At 42.4% G+C, this 23521-nt stretch overlaps 1 protein-coding gene across 4 annotated transcripts in view; it reads right to left on the bottom strand.

Annotated features, from left to right (window-relative positions):
* LOC104167182 (sodium- and chloride-dependent taurine transporter) overlaps positions 1-23294 on the bottom strand; it is a 52565-nt gene extending 29271 nt beyond the window's left edge. For 2 of the 4 annotated variants that reach the window (XM_009707361.1, XM_009707362.1), the window contains exons 1-4: positions 23264-23294; positions 19380-19415; positions 16797-16862; positions 12316-12372 (exon numbers count right to left, since the gene is read on the bottom strand). In XM_009707361.1, the coding sequence (XP_009705663.1) occupies positions 12316-12372; positions 16797-16862; positions 19380-19415; positions 23264-23294 (190 nt within the window). Of the gene's footprint in view, positions 1-12315; positions 12373-16796; positions 16863-19379; positions 19422-23263 lie in introns of those variants that run through there. The other 2 variants (XM_009707364.1, XM_009707366.1) reach the window with 2 other exon arrangements.
* Between the last annotated feature and the right edge of the window lie 227 nt (positions 23295-23521).

Genomic DNA, 23521 nt, shown 5'->3' with positions numbered 1-23521 from the left:
TAGGGAATAGCAAAGGTTTGACACTGCTGCCTGCCTGCTGGCTGCAGACAAAAGGTGTATAAAGACTGCACACTGCATCAGGATCAGCAAATGGTGTTACTGAGCAAGTGTCCCATGCTGTTTCCATGCCCATAATAAGGTACATACCGCTGCATCTGATTCCTTCTCAAACATTTAAGCGAAATACAGCAGAATAGTAAATCTCACCTTTCCAGATAAACCCCATTCCTCTATTTCCCAATAACCTGAACCATCCTGTATCATTTATTCCCTGCAATTTCCTTTCCCTGAAGTATTACAAAGCTTTCAGAAAACTATACATTCATAAGAACTGGAATGGAAAGTCATTTGTTCTAATCAGCCTGCAGGAACTGAGGGAATCTTTACAGTTTATTCCATTTTCATAACTGCACTGTTTTCCCTTGACATCAATAAAGGGACAAAAATAAACCTTTATATTCAATTATTCTCTTATACACACCTATGCAATTGAACAGTTTGCCAAGAATGATGGCTCCTTAGTTAATTAAAAAGTCAATGGCATGAGTCACCTGATGCAAAACCCAAAGCATATTAAATCATAGCTGGTTTTATAATTTCTGATGTTCAAAAATCACAGATTGTGTAAAAATAGTAACAGAAAGAATTACTCTAACAAGTGCCTTTTTATCCAGGTTTTCCTAATGAAAACAATTTAGGAATAAATTGTAGCTTTTATGTTAACTCATATCTCAGGCATATGAGCACAACTCATTCCCCAAATAACTCAAGTGACTTTAGCTGGATCTGACCAGTTATTTTCGCAGTGTTTTGATACTGAAAAGCACGTGAAATTTTCACCAGAACCAGGCAAACCAGCAAGTTTATTCCAGACCACAACCATTCCCTGCTTGTACATGTCATTGTGAGTGCACAGTCATAAAAAAATCATGCTACAGATTATCCCATTTGATAGCTGCAAGCCTCCCTTGTACCTGCTTGCTGTTTTTGATCTCTAACCTGATTTAGCTCGTGGCAGTGACCTGAAACCTGAGCTGACATTAGCTCTGCAGGAAGTTTTTAATCTGAACATGATTTTGAGATAGATATGCATCACTGTACCCGTAAATCTTTCCATCTACCGCGGAAAGTTTCAGAAGGCTAACATTTTCACAAACCACAGCAGCTCGGTATTTGCCCCACTAACATAATGGTGGCCTTTGCAAAGCAGCTATTGCGACAGCAGTTGCCTATCGGGCCATGATCTAAAAAAGGGACTTTAATCTTCACAATGCTAATCGTTACGACTTTCTACTGCTTTTTAAAAAAGGCCACTGCTGACTGCAGAGGGGTGATATGAGCAACTGCAATACCTCCTGGTCAACAGCAGAGAGAGCTCATAGGAGGAGGAAGTTAACCAGCGGGTGATGGATCACCACCACCCACCGTAGCGGTATGAGGGTAGTACACGTGTTCCTCTAAAATACCTCCTATTGGTTGGTATTAGAGACATGATATGAGATAAAGTAGTGTAGTAACTGAATAAAAATGGGAGGGCCAGCTCTAAGCCTTTAAGGACCTAGTTGCTTTGGGGAATTAATTCACAATAGCTAACTTGTGTTCCTAGTATCATGCGTGGAGACTAACGGAGATGCCTCCAAGAGGGATTCACAGTAGCCTTAACGTCCCTGGGACATCTGCATCTCACTCCAAGCCCCAAACAGGTACCACCCTGCATCATCCCCTGGAGACATCTCTTGCGGGAGAAAAAAAAATAAGTAGGTGCAACCACCTTTCTTCAAAGAGGTACCTACAAGGTGGCTGATGTCCTGCTCTCACTGCAACAGCAACCAGGCATGGAGAAAACCCAATTATTTTTTTTCCCCCCTCACTTTCTTTTGCTTTTTGTGCTGCTTGAATCCCTTTCTTTCATCTTGCAGAGAATGTCATAACCATCAGGCAACAGGCTATTCTGGGCTGAGGAATGGAGGGCATTCAGACCGTCTCTCATGGAAGCTGTTCTTCACAGGGGTTATTGAAACACTCATCAACAGAGGAAGAAAGTGTGCAAAAGAGAGAGTAACTCACACCTAGTGTTCAGGGTATGCTTTTGTTTTTCAGACAATTTTTCGGTGAACTGCTGCGACAGCCATAAACGTGCTTAACAGGGCACAGAGATGTATAGAATTATAGATTCCTGCAGGATGAAGGCTTGGAATAGTCCCCCCCGCCCCGTGGGGACTGATACTGGGAATACCCTGAAACAGAACACTGGGCACACAGGCTACGATTATGTCAAAAAAAAAACCCTAGGGGACATACCGACGTTAGCCACCTCTGAGATTAAAAACTCTTCCAGAATTGCAATTTTTTGCAATCTAGTTTTATCTTGCGACACAGAGTTCTTAATTTTTCTGCCAGCTCTAATCCTCTTGCCTGCGGATTTACTTTGACCCAGGTGTTACGCATTTCTACCCAGAGTTTGCAAGCCTGACCAATTGATTGCATTCTGTGCAGCCTAACTCTCCCTGGGACAAGGTGATCACCCTGTGGTTTGTCCTAATTACCCACACACAAAGTGTGAAACAGTGCCTTTTCAGACTCCTACTTTGTAACTGTGTGGGACTGCATTTTAAAAAGGGATTTCTAATTTGTCTTAAGACACTTCAAATTAACGGCCATGCTTGAAAACCTAATTACTGAGTGTAAATTTTGTTTCAGCCTTAGCTGGAGTGTGAAGATGGACCGTGATCTTTCCCTTAGACCACAAATGACAAATCCTCAAGGTCACACTTGCTTTTGGGGTAGCCGTTTCACTGTACGGGTGCCAGGAGACGGACCACCACAACTTTCTTTCAAGTCACCAGCTCTCATTAGTGGGGCATGGTACAGTACCTATCCAACGCCTGCACAAAACTGGTAACAGCCCAGTTTTACTGTGTATCTCTTATCTAGTCTTGCTAAAATCCTGATTGTGTTTCAAGGGCCGGCAGCTGTGGCTGGCAGGCACGTACTGTCAACCAGTACCATAGGAATTGACGCTAAGCGGCCACCTGGGATTGCGGTCCCAGCCCATGTCACGTTCAAGGGATGTCAGATTTATCCCCCTTTGCTGCCAACCATTGGTGTCCACCCAGCCATTCCCAATTACAGGAACTGTCTACAAAGGCTGCAAGGGTGGGGGGTACGGGCGATTCTCCTTGGTGAAGAAAAGCCAAGAAAATCAAGTTTGTTTAGTGAAAGGCATTGTCTTTTTCCTTAATGGGGCTGGAGTTTCATTTCCTTTAGTTATGTCCCACTGGGTGAGGTTAAAATGGCTCTTAAGGGAAATAGTCTGACAGAGATGCTGAAACAATATGTTGTCACCGCCCAGGTCAGAACCAGAGAATAATAGGTTATTTTTACTGTATCACTTAGTGGGGATGGTATCCGAGATCTAAGTCCATCTGATTCCCCCAAGGAAATACATTGTAAGAAAATGCTCTTACAACCACATAGTCCAAAAAGAGCGATCCAAGTCTGAGGCATACGTCTACCTCCCAGAGACACACGTCTGCCTTCCAGGAGCCACATCTGCCTGGGAGAGTACCCCCTCCAGGAAGCTTTGGATGGCCCCAGGAAGCTCTAGCTTCATCTGATGAACTTAATACAGATAAATAAAAAGCAGCAGTCAAGCCAGACGTTTACAGAGTGCTACTAGGCTAAGTCCAGCCAAACAGCTAGAGCCTGATTCGAAAGCAAGGGGAGAAAGGATCCCGACTGGGCCAGGCCCAGGATCTACTCTCATGTACACTGGTATAAACCTTAACTAACTGAGGATGAAGTTATCGATTGTCAAATTGATGCTGGTAAAATGTAGAAAATCAGAAGAAGGGAGCAAGTATGGGTGCTTTGCACTTCTCAAGCATCTGCTCCTCGGTGTGGCCTGGAGCACCTCAAGGGCTCCTCTCCTTCCACAGGAGAACTGCGCGTCTGTCCCTTGTGCCTGGTGCACAATTTTCCTCATGTGAAATACCTCGGTAATAACCCAAGCTCTCTCGTTGCCCTGTGTGACTGATTGGTCTTTGGTGCACAGCTGAAAATACCAAAAGATTAGCCATAAGCAGAGTACTTTCGCAGCCAACCCGGCTTGGGCCATTTACTGTACTACAGCTATCTTATCTTTGCACGTACAGCCTGCACCTCAGATAACCCATACCCTTTAAAAAATACTGGCATTGAAATGTAATCCTTCATAACATGCAAAAAATGAGGGGTAGGGGAAGGAGGAGGCACTGGGCAGAGGGATCAGAGGATGAGAGATGCAGATGGGGGAAGGCCACCAGCACGGATAGGACCTGCTGGTTGTCAGAACAGACACATTGAACCACTGACTTTTTTTGACAGACAACCCACGGATTACACATCTGAAAATACACTGTTCAATTTCTGCTTTGGGATTACAGTAATGATTCGCTCCAAGCTTCTTATAGCCAGAGACAGATGACCAACGCAGGGCAACACCTTCCAGGAGGAGCCCTGAAGACAAGTGGATGCTGACTTAATAATCTTTAAAAATCAAGTCTTCAAAACAATGGTTTTCCAAATGCTCATGGAAACGTGAAAATCAAAGTCTGCCTGTACACACAGATACGTATTTGTAAATACCTACGCATGCCAAAGTGCATGCCGTGTCTTCATTTGAAGGTCAGAAACCACTGCAAAGGAGCTACTTCTTTTTTGGTCAATTCATATGAACTTTGAACTGGGATCTCACATACTGAATTAATGACTAGAATTGTAACTGAATATTTGTTTTCTAGCTCCTTCTTCCATTAGAAAACTAAAAGCAAAGGACATACTCAGAGTGTTTCTGACCTTGATGAGAATGCTGCCTGAGGAATGACTGTACGGCTGTACTGCTGATTTTATAGACTATTTTTGCAGCGTGATGTGTACCACCACTACTTTTGCTTTCAAGGGCCCTTTCTACTAAGTTCAGCCTGCGAGGACTGTTATGTCTTGAGCTTCTCAGTGCTCTCTCCTCTTCTTCTCTCTCAATGGCTTTTGAAAGACATCTGTTTATCATATTATAATTAATTTTTCTAAACCTACTTAAGCTCACTGCCTCTTTAGACATTACCATCTCTGTTATTTTTCTGTCAGTTTTTTCTTTTGTATCTTGGAAATTACAGTCAACCTCCCTTAAAAAATCGAGCTTTCCTGCCAACCTATTTGCGGGTTGATTCTTTTTTTAATTATTATTATATATTCATGAATATTTCAAAATTAGCTGCCCTGACTGCGGGATCAGAGCTGCTCTTCAAATATGCAGCTTCCACTCTCATTGAGAGCAATGGAAAAGCTGCTATTGATTTCAACAGTAGTAGGATCAAGTCCCGAATAAAAATGCATTTATTGTGTTTGGCTCAATTCCTAGGATTACTTGGAACTTTGAAAGCTGCAATTCTTGATGTCGACAGCTTTCCCTCCCTCCCGGAGCAGTGTGGTTAAGCCAATCAATACATGATTAAAATAAACAGCCCCTTGATCAAACTTATGGCTTTAGTGCAAGTCTTTCCGATCTGCAGAAGAAAAGGCCTTTATGTTTGGCCGCCCTCGAGGCCCCATCAGTATCCAAAGAGCACCTGACTTCATTTATCATCCTTAACTCATATCCAAGTTCTTTCTGCTTCATTGAACAAGATACCTATGTTTTCTGAAAAATAATATCCCTCCCTTTATTGCACACATTGCCTCTCTTCTTCTTAAAAATGCCTCTAAAAATTCCTTGAACTACATCTCACTGTATTCTTTGTCTTTAACGGATTCCTCTTTTTCTGATGACCTTTCCCTGTGTGTGGGTAGTTATTTAAACAACTATTCATTTGTCCTTTCTTCTTTCCCAGTTTTCCCTGCAACTTTTGCCATCTCCCTTCTCACTTCTTCATCATTTCCTTTTCTTTCACTGTGACACTTTTTTTAGTCTTCCAAAATTGACTGGAAAATCTGCTACTGAAAATTCTCTAGGAGCAAAATGTACTCCTTTATAAAGCTGAAGTCTATTCTGAAAGGAAAGCCCAGGGCTTAATGTAATTTCTTTTTCATCAGTTGTGGTCTGGACAAAAGGTATCTTTTTCCCCACACATGTCTTTTTCTCACTGGTGTTTCCATTCATGTTCTTCAAACGCTTCAAATAGGTACCATGTCACAGCACAGAGCTGTTATAAAATCCTGCATCTTTGCTCAGATTTCAGCAGCAGAAAATCTGCAGACATGTAATACTCTAGATGCTCATTTTGTTCTACTTATTTATGTGAAAGAACAAAGCAGTTACAACTAAACCCAGAACGGGAGGAAATTTAAAACTCCTTTCCCGTTCTGTGGGGTGGAAAGGAGGAGAACAAATATCCACAAACTCCAATGGGTTTCAGAGGGAACACGACCCTGTCTCTAAACACACGGGCTGAAGCGGAGATGATGCTTCCCAGCCTCAGACGAATGGAGCCTGATTCCCCAGGGAGATGGCCCAGGGCTACCCTGGCCCCCGCAGCGGTCAGCGAGGAAGAGCATGGGATGCAGTGAAGCAGAGAACTGGCACACTGTGTCACACTGGTTACAACTCCATCCTACTGAAAGCCCCTGTGGGCACAGTGTCTCCTGTATCCCAGTGAGAAACACAAGTGTCCTATACTGGAGAGTCATGGTCCTCCTGCTCTGTCCTCTCCTCAAAGAAGAAAGCCCAAGGGTGACTCTTGCAAAGAGGATCACAGGGAAGGAGAGCACGAAAGCAAGAACTGGCAGAAGCAGGAACAATGAAGGGAAACTGCTCATCCCTTGCACACCGTACTGGTAATTACGTGCGGGAGAACATCCAGTTAACACTTGGTTTTGTTCACATAAATCCAACTGCTGACCTAATTTAATGCCGCCAGGTGTGCCAGCTAACAGCCTGCTGACTGCCAATAGGCTGGAAAGAAGCCCCAGCTCCCCACTGCCTTCCCTGCGTACTCCCTCTGCTGTACCAGCTCTCCCATTGTGAAAGTGAAAAAAACATTAATTCACTGGGTGACACCACCTCTCACGGCCTTTGCCTTCAAGAGAGGGCCCTTAACAAAATGCAGGAGTACATGCAAGTGGTGTGGCAAGGTGATGGCTTTCTGAGTGAGACAGGCATTGTCGAAGAAGATACAACGAGCTATGCACAATCTCAACTCTTCAACCACCTTGTATCCTGCAGTTACAGAACTTCTGTCCAAAGGAACAAGCACTTTCACATTTTGTTTTCAATTCTGAAGGTCTGCTGTTGAGTGGATTGCAACTCTCTAGTAAGTCTTGGTGTCAGTTAAACTAGTTCTACTGCCACAAGTAAACCACACCAGAATCTGTAAGGGATGTCTCTCATCCTGCTATAAAAAAGGCAAAACCCTTAAAGCCCACAAAGCTTATGAACTTGAATAGTCAGTGGTGTGCACTGTGCCTACTGAATTTTTTGCACGTGATTAATAACATACTGATTCTATGTGACACATCTGCAAGGCACTTACAACGCATGTTAATGTCAGACAGCAATCTCCCTGCAACGATAACCGAGCAGTGCCCCAGTGCAGGGAAGAGAAACAATAAAGTAGCCATTTAGTGAAGCAAATGTGCAATAGAATGTATGAATTCATTATTTCAAAGTAATTTTTTCTTGGGGATAAATCATTCCACTCTCACCTGTTTTTTCAACTAATTCTAAATTTAGCCTTAAATTTACTGAGTTTACCAATACCAGTGTTCAGGGCTTTCTTGTAACTGAAGATTACTGTACTTCTTCAGTATGTTTTCCAACTAAGTATAAACCAGATATATGTATAAGATTACATGTTTTTGGAAAAACAAGCGGAGTTTTCCATACCCACTAATGGTTTTGATCAGCTTTGTAACCATGCTGTCGCCATACCTGCCTAAGCCACCTCTACACAAAGATGGAGTTGTGTTTTTATTCCCTCTATCCATTAATCTTAACTTAAACAGTAACTGTGGACAGATTTCTATCCCACCTGTGGCCACTGTTTAAACATGTCATACATTACCTTATTCCCACAAATCTAGATCCCAACACCTTTGGTGGAAGAGAACAATCCTTTCTTCTTCTTTGTTCCCGTGCCCCATCTGCCTAACACCTGTTTTTTTTTCTAGAATACATTAATGGAAGGAAGAGTTGTGCAACAGGGCACCGTGCGTGAAAAACGGCCAGCCAGCCTGTACTAGGAAAACAGCTATTACACGCACGCGATCAGCAGCGTTAGTCCCATTACAGGGCTATAAAGTCTGAGAAGGTTACGAAGCCCGGAGGACAGAGCCATGAGCTCTAAAACTTACTAAGAGTGAGCTACTTTTGATTTCAGTCTTGACTTCTCCTCCACGCTAGCAGTAACTATCAGCAAAATTATGATTCAGTGACGGAAAGGAGCTGTAGACCTTTAAGATGTGGGGCTAAGGTGGAACAATGACCCTTGCCGCCAAACCACGGTACTCGGGTGACTACGGTGCTCGGCCAGGGCACCACTGCTCACTGGCCTTCAGCCATCAGAGACTTCCTAAGCACCCTGAGGTTTAATTTACTGTTGTTGTTTTCTTTCCTTCCAGAAAAAATACTGAACAGAAACTTGAGGCATATGAAGTTTCACACAGGAAATGAAATTGAAACTACTGATACCGCAGAGTGAAACAGAGTGTGGGGGGTTTCTGCAGAGGATATGTTAAAAGAAGAAGTGGCAAAGTTGATGAACAAGCTTACAGAGAGCACAAATTTGCAAAACAGGTCGGTGAACTGTAGACTTTCACACACACACAAAAAAAAGTGAAGCTCTGTAGACACTATGGTATTTATTTGCTTTCATGCAGCTGGTGCCAGGTGCTGGCTTGCACGGCTGGACACTGGCATGTTTTGTTTAATCCCAGAACAGCCTTGGCTCGGTCTCCAGCTGCAGCTCTGTCCTCTGAGCTTCCATCGTTGGCCAGAGCCACTCACTGTGCTCCTGGAAGGCATTTCAGAAAGAATATCGCTATGTCCTACAGCTCTCTCAATGGGCATTATTCGATTAAAAAAAAATTACAAATTTTTGATCACTACCCATCTGTTTTGAAGGTCTGAGTTGGAAGTAAAACCTTTGGTATTGAACATTAAACCAATATGCTTTTAAATATCACATGATTCAGGCTGATTCCCAGTCAGAGGTGTATTTTCAGTTCACTTTTGCCACGGACCTCTGATACCAGCTTTCACAGACGGAGAGCTGCGCTCATTTTTATGTCAAGAGATATGAAAATCAAATAGCACCAGAACAAATACTTCACTTCTCCAAGGAAACTAACATATAAACACTTCTCTATACCGCAGTCTGCAAAGTGCAGGGCACACACCAAGCACAAACAATACCCTGATCCCAACACACTACTTGGACAAAAGCCCCATCAAGTTCACCCTGGAATTGCTGTCTCCAAAAGGAATTTTGTGAGAGCAAGACTGACTCCAGTACAAGAAACAAGTACCTGCAGTCCTACCTTTATACCAGTGTGAATCCCACAGGCTATAGGTTCTTGCTTTTCTCTCGGACTTTGCAGGCAAGTACCCCCAAATATAGTATGACAATATATGAACAGCCTGAGTTTTTTTCTCCATCTCTTATCTTCTCAAACATCAGCTGATGGTTTTCATTGCAGGTTGCTTTTATAGTCCCAGTTTGAATACTGTAAACTTAACCTACTCCTGTTGATCAGTTCAGAGACATAGTTCATCAAGCTGAACAGCTGAGGTTCCTTCTTAGTGCAATTTCATCTAAGCAAACATGCTCACACTAGATACCAATGTGGCACATTAACTTTTAATATCCAAAAATGTTTTCATCACAACTACAGTTGTTTTTCATGATTTTTTTTTTTTTCATGTGCAAAAGCTAATTACAGACAGGTGGGAAACTTTGTGGTTCCACCATAAATGATGGGTACGTGACAAACAGCTGAGATGATAGCCATAAAAACACTCCATATGTAAACTAATGGTAGAAAGCAAGAGAACGTCCTTTGGTTTACTTTTCTGGATTTTTGTAAGGAAGTGACATGAGTACAAGAGCTACGTGAACTTCTGATAGTTTTGCAGAAGAAATCTAGGTGATTCAAAGTCAGATATATTACTTTAAATTCCTCATGTGAATATTATCTATCAAATTTGACTTGTAATCTGTAGTTTCTGTACTGCAGGAATAGTGGAGGAGAAGGGACCTTCAACCCTACTAAGCAACAGTATCTTCTGCTACTATATTCCCGCTACATGGCACAACACCTTTTTCACATTTGAAAAAGCAACCCTCTACACCATTTAAGGAGGATCTGTACGAGGAGAGAGAATTGACATGGTGGTTACAGAAGAGGGAGGGCAGCAATCACTAGAAAAAGTACATGAAAGCAAATCTGTCCTGTTAAATCTTGATTTTAGAATCCTGCCTTGCATAAAAAAAGACAACAAAGGCTTTTTGTTGCTCGTATTTAGTCTTTCCTCAATCGACTATGGTAGCCCCATTTATAAACTTTACTTTTGACAGAGCCTGATGGGAAAGAAGGTGTTTGCATAAGCAATATACTCCTTGCTGATAAAGGAGAGGTATAGAGAAAAATCATCTTATCTTGGCAGACTCGAAAAAGCAACCCTATAAAACTATTCCTGTATTTCTTTCTCCTAGCAAGGGAGTTTTTTTTATTTTCTGTAAAAGCTAGATCATCATTGAAAATTCCCTAGACTGATACAGTGAATCTGAGTGCGGTTTTGCTTTCCTTCAGCACAATTAAAACAACATTATTCTGACAAAGGGCATTTTTTGGCTAGCATACGGGCCAACCCATGAAAATTTCCAACCCTACAGAGCTCACAGATGCCCCTCTGCACATCCGAAGCTCTCTGGCAGACAGCTGCAGGGCTGGGTAGGCATTGGGTTGAGGAGCAGATGCTCTGTACAGCATTAACTCCCTCACGTGGCTACCGCCGCATGAGGAAACCAGCACTTACCGGCAGAGCAAGGGCAGCTGGTGACTCACTAAATCCTAAATACCCCAAAGCTCTCTTCAAGGCTGCTAGAGAATGGGATTTGTAACCAAAAGAGAAAAAAAGGTGATCTTTCCTTTTTAAATACTTATCATCCTGATGTAATTACGCATCAAACTCCTTAACTGATAGCTACAATTGGCAGTTAATGAAGATTTTAAGAGATCTCAAGTGAAATCCTGGTAAAAATTCCAACCCAGATTTCACCTACTAATCTCATCTGAGGTTACCATTTACATCTTGATTTCAATCCCACATGAGTAAAACCACTGTAACTGCACGGACCTTCAGGAGGTCGCTCCTGTTCTATGCTGGTATGAATGACAGACTCCAAGGGGAAGGGAGGAGTTAACAACATGCACAGCACCATGGCTGAATCAGAACGGGAACTGGGTATTAAACAGAATCATAAAATAATTTAGGTTAGAAGGGACTTCTGGAGGTCACGTAGCCCAGCCTCTTGCTCAAAGAAAGGCCAACACCAAAATCAGACTGATGGTTGCTGATGGCCTTATCTGTCCAAGCTCGGAAAACCTCCAAGAGCGGAGACTGTACAATCTCTGCGTAATCTGTCCCATTGCTTCACTCCTTCCAGGGTGAACATTTTTCCCCTGTAGCCAATTTGAAATTCACTATCGGACAAAGAAAGAAGATGAGGAGGAAAAGGCAGAGGAAGATTAAAACAAAATGACAAGACAATACTGAATGGAAGGCTCAACCTTCATATTCTGAGACTGCACGCATACAACACAAGCAGTTGGAAAGAAAAAGATACAGAGGGTGTGTGCGGTGAGTCACAAATGGGTAAGCTCCAGGTTAAGTACAAATAAGCACCAGTCCCTGGTGGCAGCATATCAGACAATACTCATTTTATTGTCAGAGTAAAAACATATTCCTTTAAGAAAACCAAACAAAAAACCTACTGGATGTTACAATGCATGCCACGCAATTATTGCTTTCCACAACGTGTCCTGTGACTCACTGTGCCACAATAAACTGGGACATGGTGCTCATTCAGGGTATATAACTCACACATTTGTAATAACTCTAAAAAGCCAATAGTTACTTGGACTACAGTTAATTTGGGGGGGTTTAATTTCCCCATGGCAAGGCAATAAATGTCATGCTTATTATTGTATTATTATTAAATAAAGAAAATGTTTTTAGTGGCAGGCAAGCATCATTAACACCTGAAATCTCTTGTATGCTAGGGAAATCAATTCAGACAACCTCTGGCATGCGGAAACACATAAATAATTGGTAAATACTACCTGTGGTCTTCTCAGTCCAGATTTGCCTGATGCCAAGAGCAATCAACTCCTTTTTGGCTGAAAAGGATAGGAGGGCACTCAATACCTTGCAGAAGGCACTCAGTACCTGGCAAAAATCAAGCTTTCCGTGTGCCAGCACCCCATGAAAGAGCAAACCCTGAAGCGTGTATGACAAATGGTTCAATTCTCTTATGAGGGAAAGCAACCTCCTAGAGAGGCACAGAGCCAGCTCTCCATAAGGTGCCGAATTCGCTCCCTGCCTGGGAAAGGTGAACTCCCTATGGTTACCCTCCTTAAAAACTAGCTCTAACTCTCTTACTGAATGAGACAAAAAAAATAACAAAGCACCTGTCTTTCAGTGAGTCTGCCCAAGAGCAGAGGTTGACTGGAAATCCAGTTTTATCACTAACAAGACATCAGAGATGCTTACAAGCAGGGATTGCACAGTGGCAGAAGAAATTGTGTGCGATTACAAGAAAAGTCTTCTCCCGTAATCAAGATTACTCAAATGAGCCCAGCCTACACCATAACTTGTGAGTACCACCACAAGAATAAGGTTTCAGAGTGCTAGTGGAGTTTTCCATCATACTGAGATGATCTAATGGGGGAAAAAAATCCTATATAGGGAAGGCCTACCTAACACTTGTATACATGTGACACAGGGCCACTGAAGCCAGAGCTAATCATTAGCAAAAGTGGATCAGTAGGATAGAAGTGGACCACCGGGATTTTGCCCACGTAGGATCTCAGAGCTACAGCAGAAGTGCCATGGTCAGCAGGACTGATTCCTGAAAAAGGGGGTCTGACCAATACTGTTTACACAATGATAAAGCAATAGCAATGCTACCGGAATCAACAAAGCTATGCTGGAGTAAATCAGTTGAGAATTACATCCTGAATTCATATGTCTTTGCAGCTAATTTCACAGGTATTAAACAACACTAACGTCTCAATATGTGACTTGGAAGGAAAAACACAAACAAACATCTCAGCCTACAGCTCTATTGCTCCCTGATCCCCAAGGAGGCAATTATTCCCTCGGTGGTGTTCTGTATGGGCCAAATACAACAACCGCCAATACAAATATTTTGTTCTTGGGGTTTTGCTTTATAAAATGTAAATTTGGACTGTGTGGCCTCAGGTGTTTTCTTCAATGCTTAACACAACAGGTTCCAAATGGTGACGGGGGAATATGGCCATGACCTTAGCATGAACCACAATGGTGAACAGTGATGTACTCTGCCTATTTCCTCACCCTGAATCTCCTGAACTGTTTAATTGTGTGGAAGACAGTTGAAATTGTGCCTCAATCAAGACTGCCAGGGTCTGACCTGCACTCTTTTATTGTTATTCTGTAGATTCTTTGTTAGTACTCAGAAAATATTCTCCATCTCCTCAGAAATATATTTGATTTATTAACAAGTTTGTTGCATCTCGCTTACCTACATTCCTCTAGGAATGTACTGGAGAAAGTACAAAAGTACACAAAAATTAAGTAGAGTTCAGACCTTTTTCCTATCAAAAGTCGTATTCACCTATGCAGAAATGTCAAAATCAATTTCAACCAAGGAGATAAAACCACATTTAGGTAACAACCACCTTCTCCTCAATGCAAAGACCCTCCCTCCAGAGAAGGAAATGTTGCTTTGGTCCAGATCCCATATGTTCATTCTCTTGTTGGTTAATTCAAGACAGTGTTAGCTAGATTTTCATTATAGGGTATTATTTGTAGCTGCTGTTTTCATGAAGCAGCTGTAATAAACAAGCGAGATTTATGTTCCTTTTTAAATTGCTTGAAATAATTAGCGTTGTTAAATTTAGACTCTGAAAGAACCTACTGATTTCTCTATTTTTTTTTTTAATAAATACAGAAGCTACAAAGCTATCTACCACCACCAGTCAGGCTTGTGCCAGAACAGTATGCACTCCATATACTATCCAAAATGTGTTTTAGATGAGGAAATAATCAAAGTTCTCCAAACAACCTTTTAAAAGTAAATGATGGTTGTGCTGAATTGTTTTAACAACCGCACTGTGTGTTATTCTTCTCCAACCTAAACTCAGACACAGGGCTTCTTTTTATTCTCGTTCTGGTCTACACAGGTGCAAATGGACACCCTGCATCTGGATCACGCTGATAAGCTCAATGGAAAGTAGGACCAAAACTGAGACCCAGACCCAGATCAGTGTTTTGCAAGCTGATTTCCTAGCTTGACAATTTAGACTGCATCCAACTACTATAAAAGCCCTGATCCATGTCAGGCAACCAAATACCAAACTCAGAGCTTGTAGTTTGCTCTCATCTCTGCATCATTTACTTTTTCCACTCGTTCCCCCTCAACCACAGCTTGCTGTATTGACAGTCCAGATACTTATTTAAAATGAGTAAACATGATGCCCTCCCCAACCCAATTTGGCCATTTCACAGCTACTGCTGCATTTCAGAGCCTGATCCAACAAACCTGCTTCATGACAGCACCAAAAAAACATCCTCTAAAAAGTTTTTCACTCATAGTTTTTTTTTGTTTGGTCAGTTTTGTGTTTTATTAGCCTTACAGTATTTTTCTTGGTGCAGGTGCCACCATCCCAGCAGTCCAGGTTTCCTCAGTGCAACAGGAAAGACGGGATGAAATACCAGAGGCCATGACAGAACCTAGCCTTAGTGTTTCTACAAGAGGAGACTGATGCCAAACAGACTTTCAGCTGACTACACCCCAGGTGAGGAAGAGATGAGGAAAAGATGATCTGCTGTGAGAAAGACCACACCGTGCCATGCATAGAAGAGATACAGTATCAATATACTAGTTCTATAATGAGAACATGTACAAAGTTAAGACAAAGAGAAGGCTAAACCTGTCAGTTTTTACATTATGAACTTTTATAACTATAGGTAGGAAAAGTTAGGGAAGGTATGCAAACAAGAATGATGGAGCTGGGAAAAGAGTCTGAAGTTATGTGCAGAAAACAGTTGTAATAGGTATAAAATACAAAATTGTAAGTACTTCTTTCCTCTATATATGATAAAACAGTAACAACTTCTATGTAAATGATAAAATCCCAGGACGTTAAAATAAATAAATAGGTATACTGTCTTAAATCATTCCTGGGTAAAATAAGTAAGTGTCATGCAATGGGATGGGGATTTAGTGCTAGGAAGTATAAAGCCCTACATCTCAGGAGAGCAGTAACATTGCCTGAGGAGCAGCTAGCTGCAAAGCTGTGAATCCAAGAAAGACCTAAAGGTGATTGCAGCTAAGATTAGCCAAGTAATAGTGTTTCTCTGTGTGATGCTACTGAGTGATGCAGGAGAAGGGCCAAAGGCTAAGCTATTTCTGGATGTGTACATATGAGGGGATGATATGGAAATCTAAAGCATAATGCTATGTTAAAACAACCACAATGGATATAGTATGAGTGGTTCAAGTCTCTACAGATTAGAAAGGAGATAGAAAAATTCAAGGAAATACAAATAAGGACAATAAAAACGATCTAAGGAGAGAATAAGAGAGCTAAATTAATATGGTCTATAAATTAGAAGACTCCTGGGCTGAGATCCAGCTATAAATACCTTCAAGGTACTGTGTGTAGAGGAAGGTAATTAATCTAGCTCAAAAGATAGTAGGTCAAGAAACAATTGCTTGAATTTAGGAATGGAAAAATTCAGAATATATAATAAGAAGAAATTATTTGAAGAAGAGACACATCTGCTCAACCAGGCAGACTCCCAAGGTGGTAGCCAAGGCACGCTTACTGTATGCAACCGAGAACAGGTTGAATAAGGAAGGGGCTCTGGGAAACACTGCAGTCATAGCTTTCCACAGTTCAAAGAGATCACCACGGTCCAACTTACTTATCTTTTAGTTTCTTTCTTTATGGGTTATCTGAAAGACTGCTCCTCTATGTAAAAAAACCCCGACAATACCCAAACCTATATATCCATGTAGTGACAATGCATCCACATCAGAGCTCAGAAATGGGGGTGTGCAGCACTCCGATGTGCAATGCAGGTAACGGCAAACCTCTTTAACTCTCTTCTGGCTATTTAGTGGTGCATGCAACGTGAGTCTGCCGGGTGCCGGCCAGGACAGTGTCAGCAAGACAAAAACTGCTGACCCAGCTGGCAGATTATTCTGAGTATCTCAACACCGAGGTCAAGGGCTGAAGTGGCAACTACCTCTTGTGATACTCATGGTCTTCCCCAGCCTTGTGTTAAAGAGATTCTGCACGGAAGCTTTCAATGTCATTGCATAAATCATGTACTTGGATTTATGATTAGCTGAAAACCAACACTAGCAGTATTTAACAATCCTCAGGAGCTCTAAAATACACTTGCATTACGAAAATAAAACAAAAATCCCAAAACATTTGCAACAGGCCTTACAATTTTCAGTGACAAATGGGTATACACAAACGTGAGGAATATAAAACCCAAGTACCATTATACCCCCCCCTTAAACATATCCCATCCCAACTGCACTCACCAATCGGGACTTCTGTCCCCTCCTCAATGTAGATGGGCAGTGGTGATTCCTCCATAGGATGAGGCACTGATGGAAAGTAATGAATTGTGGTAGTATTTGTCGCAAAGTGACTACAATAAGACGGTCCCTTTCTTATCATTACAACTACATACGGCTGGTTCCTGTCACAAAGAATCCTTTCTCAAAGAGGTCACCTCCTGTCACGGTGACCGGTCCAAGTCACAGTCCTGAGGGGTTAAGCCCCACTGAGCATTCACCGCCATAGGAGCCAGCCCCATCTGAATGGGGTCTGGGAGAGGTCCTTGTCCTGGATGCTTCATGATCCTGCCATTTTGCTATAGCCTCGCATCCCTGGAATTTAACTCTCTGTTGGAAACCCACACAGTTGAAGAAGTCAAGGGGAGCCAATGCACAGACAGGCACAAACAGAGTTATCAAGTCAAAGTCGTAATATTTCATGCACAGAACCAGAAGACAGAGGCTCTGATGCTCAAAGCTTGCTGTTAGCTGTTGAAAAGCCACAGCAGGCGATGGAAGGCTGCACCACAAATGGGCTCTGGACCACAAAGTGTTCATTACTTATTCATTTTGGAGTAATACATATTGGATTTAGGAAGCTCCCAATTACTTGTTTGTGATACTGAAATCTCCAGACAAACTCTTCAGATTTGCACTGCATGCTTATTCTGCAGTTTCCAGACACCATACAGTCACTTGTATAGGGTTCATCTGTTTGAGTTCTCTATTTGGGAGCTTCTTCCCCTAAAGATGGTTTTGTTGCACTATTTCCCATTTAAAAATCTCTGGGAAGCATGTGCTTCACAGGCTTTTCAAGGGGTTTGAATTTCCTACACTAGAATGAAAAAATAATGACCTACAAATGTTGAAAATGGTCATGATCAAAAGTCTTTTGGATTTTTTCCTTCTCTGTTACCGTTTAAAAGTGATGATGTACCTTCTCAAAGATACAAACTCTTAACCTAGCCTCAGCTAGGATTCCAGCTGTAGGGAAGGAGGATTCTTTAATCCTTTGTGGGGTACCCTTCACTTACTACTAGCTTTTTCTTTTTTTTTTTTTTCTGAAAGATTGTCTTATGGTATCCACAAAACCAGCCAAACAACACTTGTGGTTTACAGGTATTAAATAAAGCATCTTGCAACATTTCTGCTAGCAACACAACCAGAATAAAGAGTGTTTTCAACACATGTTTGACTAGCAACAGGCTTAATATAAACCTCATACTGGTGCTTTGCGGGATGCAAAGGGCTGCCAGTTCCCTGCCTTTACCTAAGCCCACCCCTCGCTCACGTGGAAGATGAAGGGAAGCACAGGGGAGAGGAAGAGCAGAACACAGTTGCCTACAGAACTACTGTACAAGCCACAGAAATCATGGTCTACCAGAGCGCCTTGCGCAAGCCACTTTTATCTAGAAGCTGAACTAACATTCCAGCTCAACAATAGCAAAAAACCATTTGTTACCAGACGGCGTTTTGCTACATATTAACCAGCAGTTGCTATGCAAGCATAATAGAGTGCTGCAATTCTGAGATATATGTTATTTCTCACAAAAAACCCCACTTTGACTTATGGGAAGTCAGCCTGAGGTGAGCGCTCGTGGGCTTGCCATGCCACTGGACGCAGTACATGCTTGGAAGTTATGCAAAGCGGGCCCTGCATTGCGAACAATGCAGTCATTTTCCTTGCTAAGCTAATTTTGCATTAAGGCAATGAGAGTCTTCATCTATGCAGCCCCTTAAAACATTTAATCAGATTTATTTACTAGGAAGAAATACCAAAGCAGAGTTTCCTATACTACTCAAGAGTTTTCAAATCTGAGATCTGCAAGCAAACCAGCTCACTAGATGGTGTGGAAAAAAAAACTGTTGTATTTTTGACATGCAGCTTTCTTACTCCCACGAAGAATACTGCACCCGGCTCACCCAGACCAAGCACTCAGTCTGGAGCCAAATGCTTTCACAAAACTTTTGCAACAGTATTCACCAATGGCTGGTGGCATCTACTCTTACTTTAACGGGTATCACCATAGGTTGTAGAAAAGGCTTGAAATACCCATAGGCTATTTGAGGCCAAATACGCTTATACACAGTCTCTCTTACCCACACGTATACATGCACACACTGGTACACATGCACGCAAACGAACGGCTCTATAGGCAGAACTTGGATTTTGTAGGATCCAAGGCAGAGAAGCTGACTCTTGTCACAGGGTTTGGGAACCAAGGACTCTGGGGTGCTAAAACGAGCTCTCACTTACGGGTCCCCTCCGCTTTGGGCAAACCACTTTAACATTAGCCCTCCAGGATTTACACATCAGCTTTATGGGCATGCTGCTTAAATGTCTGCAAAGTGCTTTGCAATGGTTTCTAAATTCTGCAGTGATATGCACAGAAGATAGATTTAAGGTAACAGTTGCTGAGTATTATTATGACTGTAACTACAGCCTATTTTTACATGCCCTATACTTGGTTTCTAGAAACAGATGGTAAATGTTCAGTATTTGAACGTTTTAATGAGCTTTATAACCCTTCTGTAAATTCATAAACAAGCATAAATAACACTTACATGAAGAAGAATCTCTTCTGAACGGATTTTCTCTTCCTGTTTGGAAAAAAAAGAGAAAAAGAAAAGGCAAAAAAAATATTTTAAAGGAAAAAAATGAGTCTAGCAAGATAAGTCAGACATGTTTCAATGTTACCATGCATAGTGTTTCCTGCTTTTCATCAGCAATGAACTTGTATTTGAAGAACATCAAGACACTGAATGTAGTACCAGTGCAAACCAGGAGATTATCTCTCACTTGTTTCATCCTATGTAAAACATCACAAAAAATTTGACTATATCCGTCTCAAGAGCAAGGAAACTACACTGCAGCAGTGAAATAAAATGCAAATGCTATGTGATCTGAAGCAAAAAAGGAAGAACTTTTAACGACATTCCAGCTCACTGATAACCCTGTGGCTCAACGTACGGGTTGCTCTCCTACCTACGAACAGCCTACCTACACCAACACCCTAAAGTAGGGCACTCCTGCTGTGTTTTGGCATGGTGTATTTGTTTTTCCACACCAGCACTCAAGCACCAATTGCATACAAACCCAGGTCAGGCAGCCACGGCAGCAAAGGCGTTCAAGGCTGTGACCATTCTGGGTGACAGAGAACCACAACAGGAAACCCAGTAACTGCTAAAATGCACGAGCTTTCCCAACAGCCCATGCGCCCTAACAGCCACCCACCCTGCTGCCTCCCACCTCAAGCTCGCTGGCACGTCATGGATTTGATTCATGTTCCCCTTCCACCAACCTAGCCGGTGGGTTTGGTGGATGCTCTTGGAGCAGGGTTTAGGATCGGTACTGAGCAGCTTTTTGCTGGTGTGTATCTAGACACATTGAAAAAAAAGAGAGAGATTGATATAAACAGAGAAGATGCCGTAGGACACCAGCCACAGGTTGAGAGTCACAAACTGGCAGCACGCTAGCCCTTCCAATGGCAGCTTTTGGGGAAAAAAGGACTATGAAGAATGGTAGTTTCACTTGAGTTCTACCAGATTATCTTATATCAATATTAGCTACTCTGTAAGCAATTTAAAGGGTATTGCCTAGAGTTTACAAGCCTTGAGATGATACTCAGCTAGTACAAATCAATTAAATCCATGGCACTACAACAGCTGAGGATTCAAGCAAATATGCATGTATGCAAGAAATTCAACAAATATTAAATCACTGCATTTTCATCCTCACGCTTTTCTTCCAAATGCCAAGGACTCAATCCCACAAGCAGCCCTCCCAGAATGGCATCAGAATAAACTTGAGTTTTGTGTACAGAGCACTTAAGAGGACTGGACTTCGCATTACTTTAAAAAAACATAACTCTGATCCATTCTGGTCACGTAAATTAAGTTGGTGATGAGAAGAAGTCAAGGCACTAATCCTAGTGGGTAATCTATTCAAAGCTCTACTTCTTAAATGATCTACAATTTATTAGTATGACCAATCAAATAATCATTACTTGCAAAAGGCTTTAACTACCATGGCTTTCCTATCCATTTTCATGTGTTGTAATACGGTTAAATTTAAAAGAAACAAATCAGCATAATCTTTTCAGAGTCATTTGCCAGCATGATTAAAAGCCTGGGTAGGGCACCACTACAGGGACTCCCCTTACTGGTAGGGCTGGCAACATTGCCGTTGGGGCACTGGGGCAACATTGACCATCAGGGCAAAACTATGGGGCTTTGGAAAACCTAGAAGGGGCAAAACTAAAATAATAGGGGGTTGCTGCTGAGTCTTGAGGTGCAATGATGAAAATCCTGGGAGCATCACTGCCCGGGAAACATGGCAGCCTGCTGAAAGGCTTGTGCTTGAGAGTCTCTTTGGAAACACCCAGTTCACAGGATTTGTCTAGAAGCCACTAAGATGTAGCTCAGTCTTGGTTGGGCAGAGTATCAATTTAAGGAAAACTCACTGAAATACTTGCAATGATTAGCTGTAACACAAAGTCCTCACCGAGGCTTTACAAACAGAACTGTGCTCTGGCATAGGAGGTTTCCCAAGCACCACGCAGCAAGAGTAAGCCAATCTAAAGTGTCTTCCTATTTTTCTGGGCAATGTTGTACCTCTTTTCATACAGCATTTCAGACAGACTGAGCCCAAACATTTCACCTCTGCCCTTTAAGAAACCTCCAAGCAACACACCCAAAAGCTACGAATTAACCACTACCAACAAAGAGTAGTATGCCAAATTTTGCTCCTGGTTACAGCAAAGTAAAATAAAGTAACAAATGGTAGCACTTGAAGCATTCCAAATTTCTACTGGATTCTAGGCAAGTTCCCTAAGCAAACAATCAAAAAACCCCCAGGATTTTGATCTAGCACCCCCAAGCACGCAATCACCTTCTCAGTACCTCCAAATATCACAGTGCCATCTGCAATCTCCTGCTGTTTGCAAAATATGACAGAAAATAACCCTAACACTGCACGGCAGAAGCAGTAGGTTAATAAATGACATCAAGAAACGGCCTTTCCTCTCTTGGCCTCCCCGCAGGCCGGGGGGGTCTGGGTCCCACCCCACCCGCGGGGCATCTCTGGGACCCCACGGAGAGGGAAAGGGGTCTGTCGCCCTCCAGTGGGTGCAGCCTCAAAGCAGCCCAAACCGTGAGAGGTGGGAAGAGGAAGGAACAAGAGGTGAGACGCAGACAAATAAAGAGAAGAGAAAAACAAATAATATGCAAAGCAGAGAAGAGACAGCTGAAGAGGAAACACGAAGACGCTATCTCTGAAAGTGCCAAAAATAAAGTTTCCAGTGTCAGTTTAACCAGGGCAACAAAGACATCCTCCCGCCACACTCGTGTTTCAGCCTCAACTTACTCCGAGCGAGGGACACGGTCACGCTGCCGGCTGCCTCAACTGCTCACACATTCTGCTTCAAAAAAACCCAACATCCTCCAGGGGAATCTTTCCATAATACTCATGCAAAGGTAGGCAATGCCAAAAAACAGTCAGCTCGCCCAAATGCAGACCCAGAGGTAAACACCCGGCTGTCAAAAACCATCACGGTTTTCACCAAAGCCTCTCCCCTCCAAATTCCACAGCAGCAGGTTTTAACGGGCTGATTTACCCTCAAACCTAAAGCCATAAAATCTAAACCAGTAGCAACTGTCATCCGAGCCCCAAATTACACAGTGGATGACATATCCACCCAATCAGGGTTGCCTCACGTTTTTGCTAGTCCAAAACTCGAAATATTTTGACATGCAAGCAATAAAAAAAAAAAATTGCAGTTACCAAAATAGCACTATCAACGTAACCAGCTCCTCTCAGCACATTTTCTTAATGCCTTTCCCAATACGGTTAAAAAAATGGGGACTAACCAAAAAACTCCATCTTTACACCTTGGCACAAATCGTGCTGGAATACGTGTGAGGCTGTATTCCTTCGTGTTTATCCGGATCCTCTCCCACTACTTTTTTCATCAGATCCTCTCCCACTACTTTAAACGTAGCTCTTATTAAACAGCAGAAATCAGCTCTTACAATTTCTAAATACAAAGTTTTGCCACTCTCGGAGCTGCTGAAGGAAAACACAGCTTGCCTTCTTTTTCATAAATAACACATACTCTGCACATTTCTTCGCCTGTGTGAAATAAATTCTCCCATGTTCTTATATGGAAACCTTGCGAGTCCTCCCACATACCGCCTGTTACAATATCAGGCAGAGATGGGCATTCATTCTTTTAAAGCCAGAGGGTGAATTTTGGATCCAAGTTACCCCGAGATGAACCCAGAATTATTGCCCCTTCAGTCTGCACTGAGCTCAGTAACCTGCCCTGTGCAGTCCCCGTGTTTTATTTCCAAGCCCCAATCACAACTTTGATTTCAGCACGCTAAGAATCAAAGAAATAAAAGGAAAACGAAGGGAATAAAAAGGCAGAAGCAGCAGCAGTATTACCCACCAGGTGGGCCCATTAGCATCAGATGTAGCATTGCCTGTCCCAGCCTCTTCACTTGAGGTTAGCGCACGGCAGCCAGAAAAAACACAGCGGAGAGGGGTGGGAAGGCGAGAGAAAAAGGGCAAAAATAACCGGGGAGAGAAGCTTGCTCGCTGGAGGGCCGCCAGCAAGTGGGTAATTGCTGCAAACTGTTACCGCGAAAAAAAAGTTAACGCAAGGTGTGGGGGGATGAAAATAACCGCTGGGGGAGAAAAAAAAACC

This window comes from Cariama cristata, unplaced genomic scaffold, assembly GCF_000690535.1.
Source record: "Cariama cristata isolate BGI_N322 unplaced genomic scaffold, ASM69053v1 scaffold989, whole genome shotgun sequence".
Classification (NCBI taxonomy): domain Eukaryota; kingdom Metazoa; phylum Chordata; class Aves; order Cariamiformes; family Cariamidae; genus Cariama; species Cariama cristata.
This window is presented reverse-complemented; position numbering and strand designations above follow the sequence as displayed.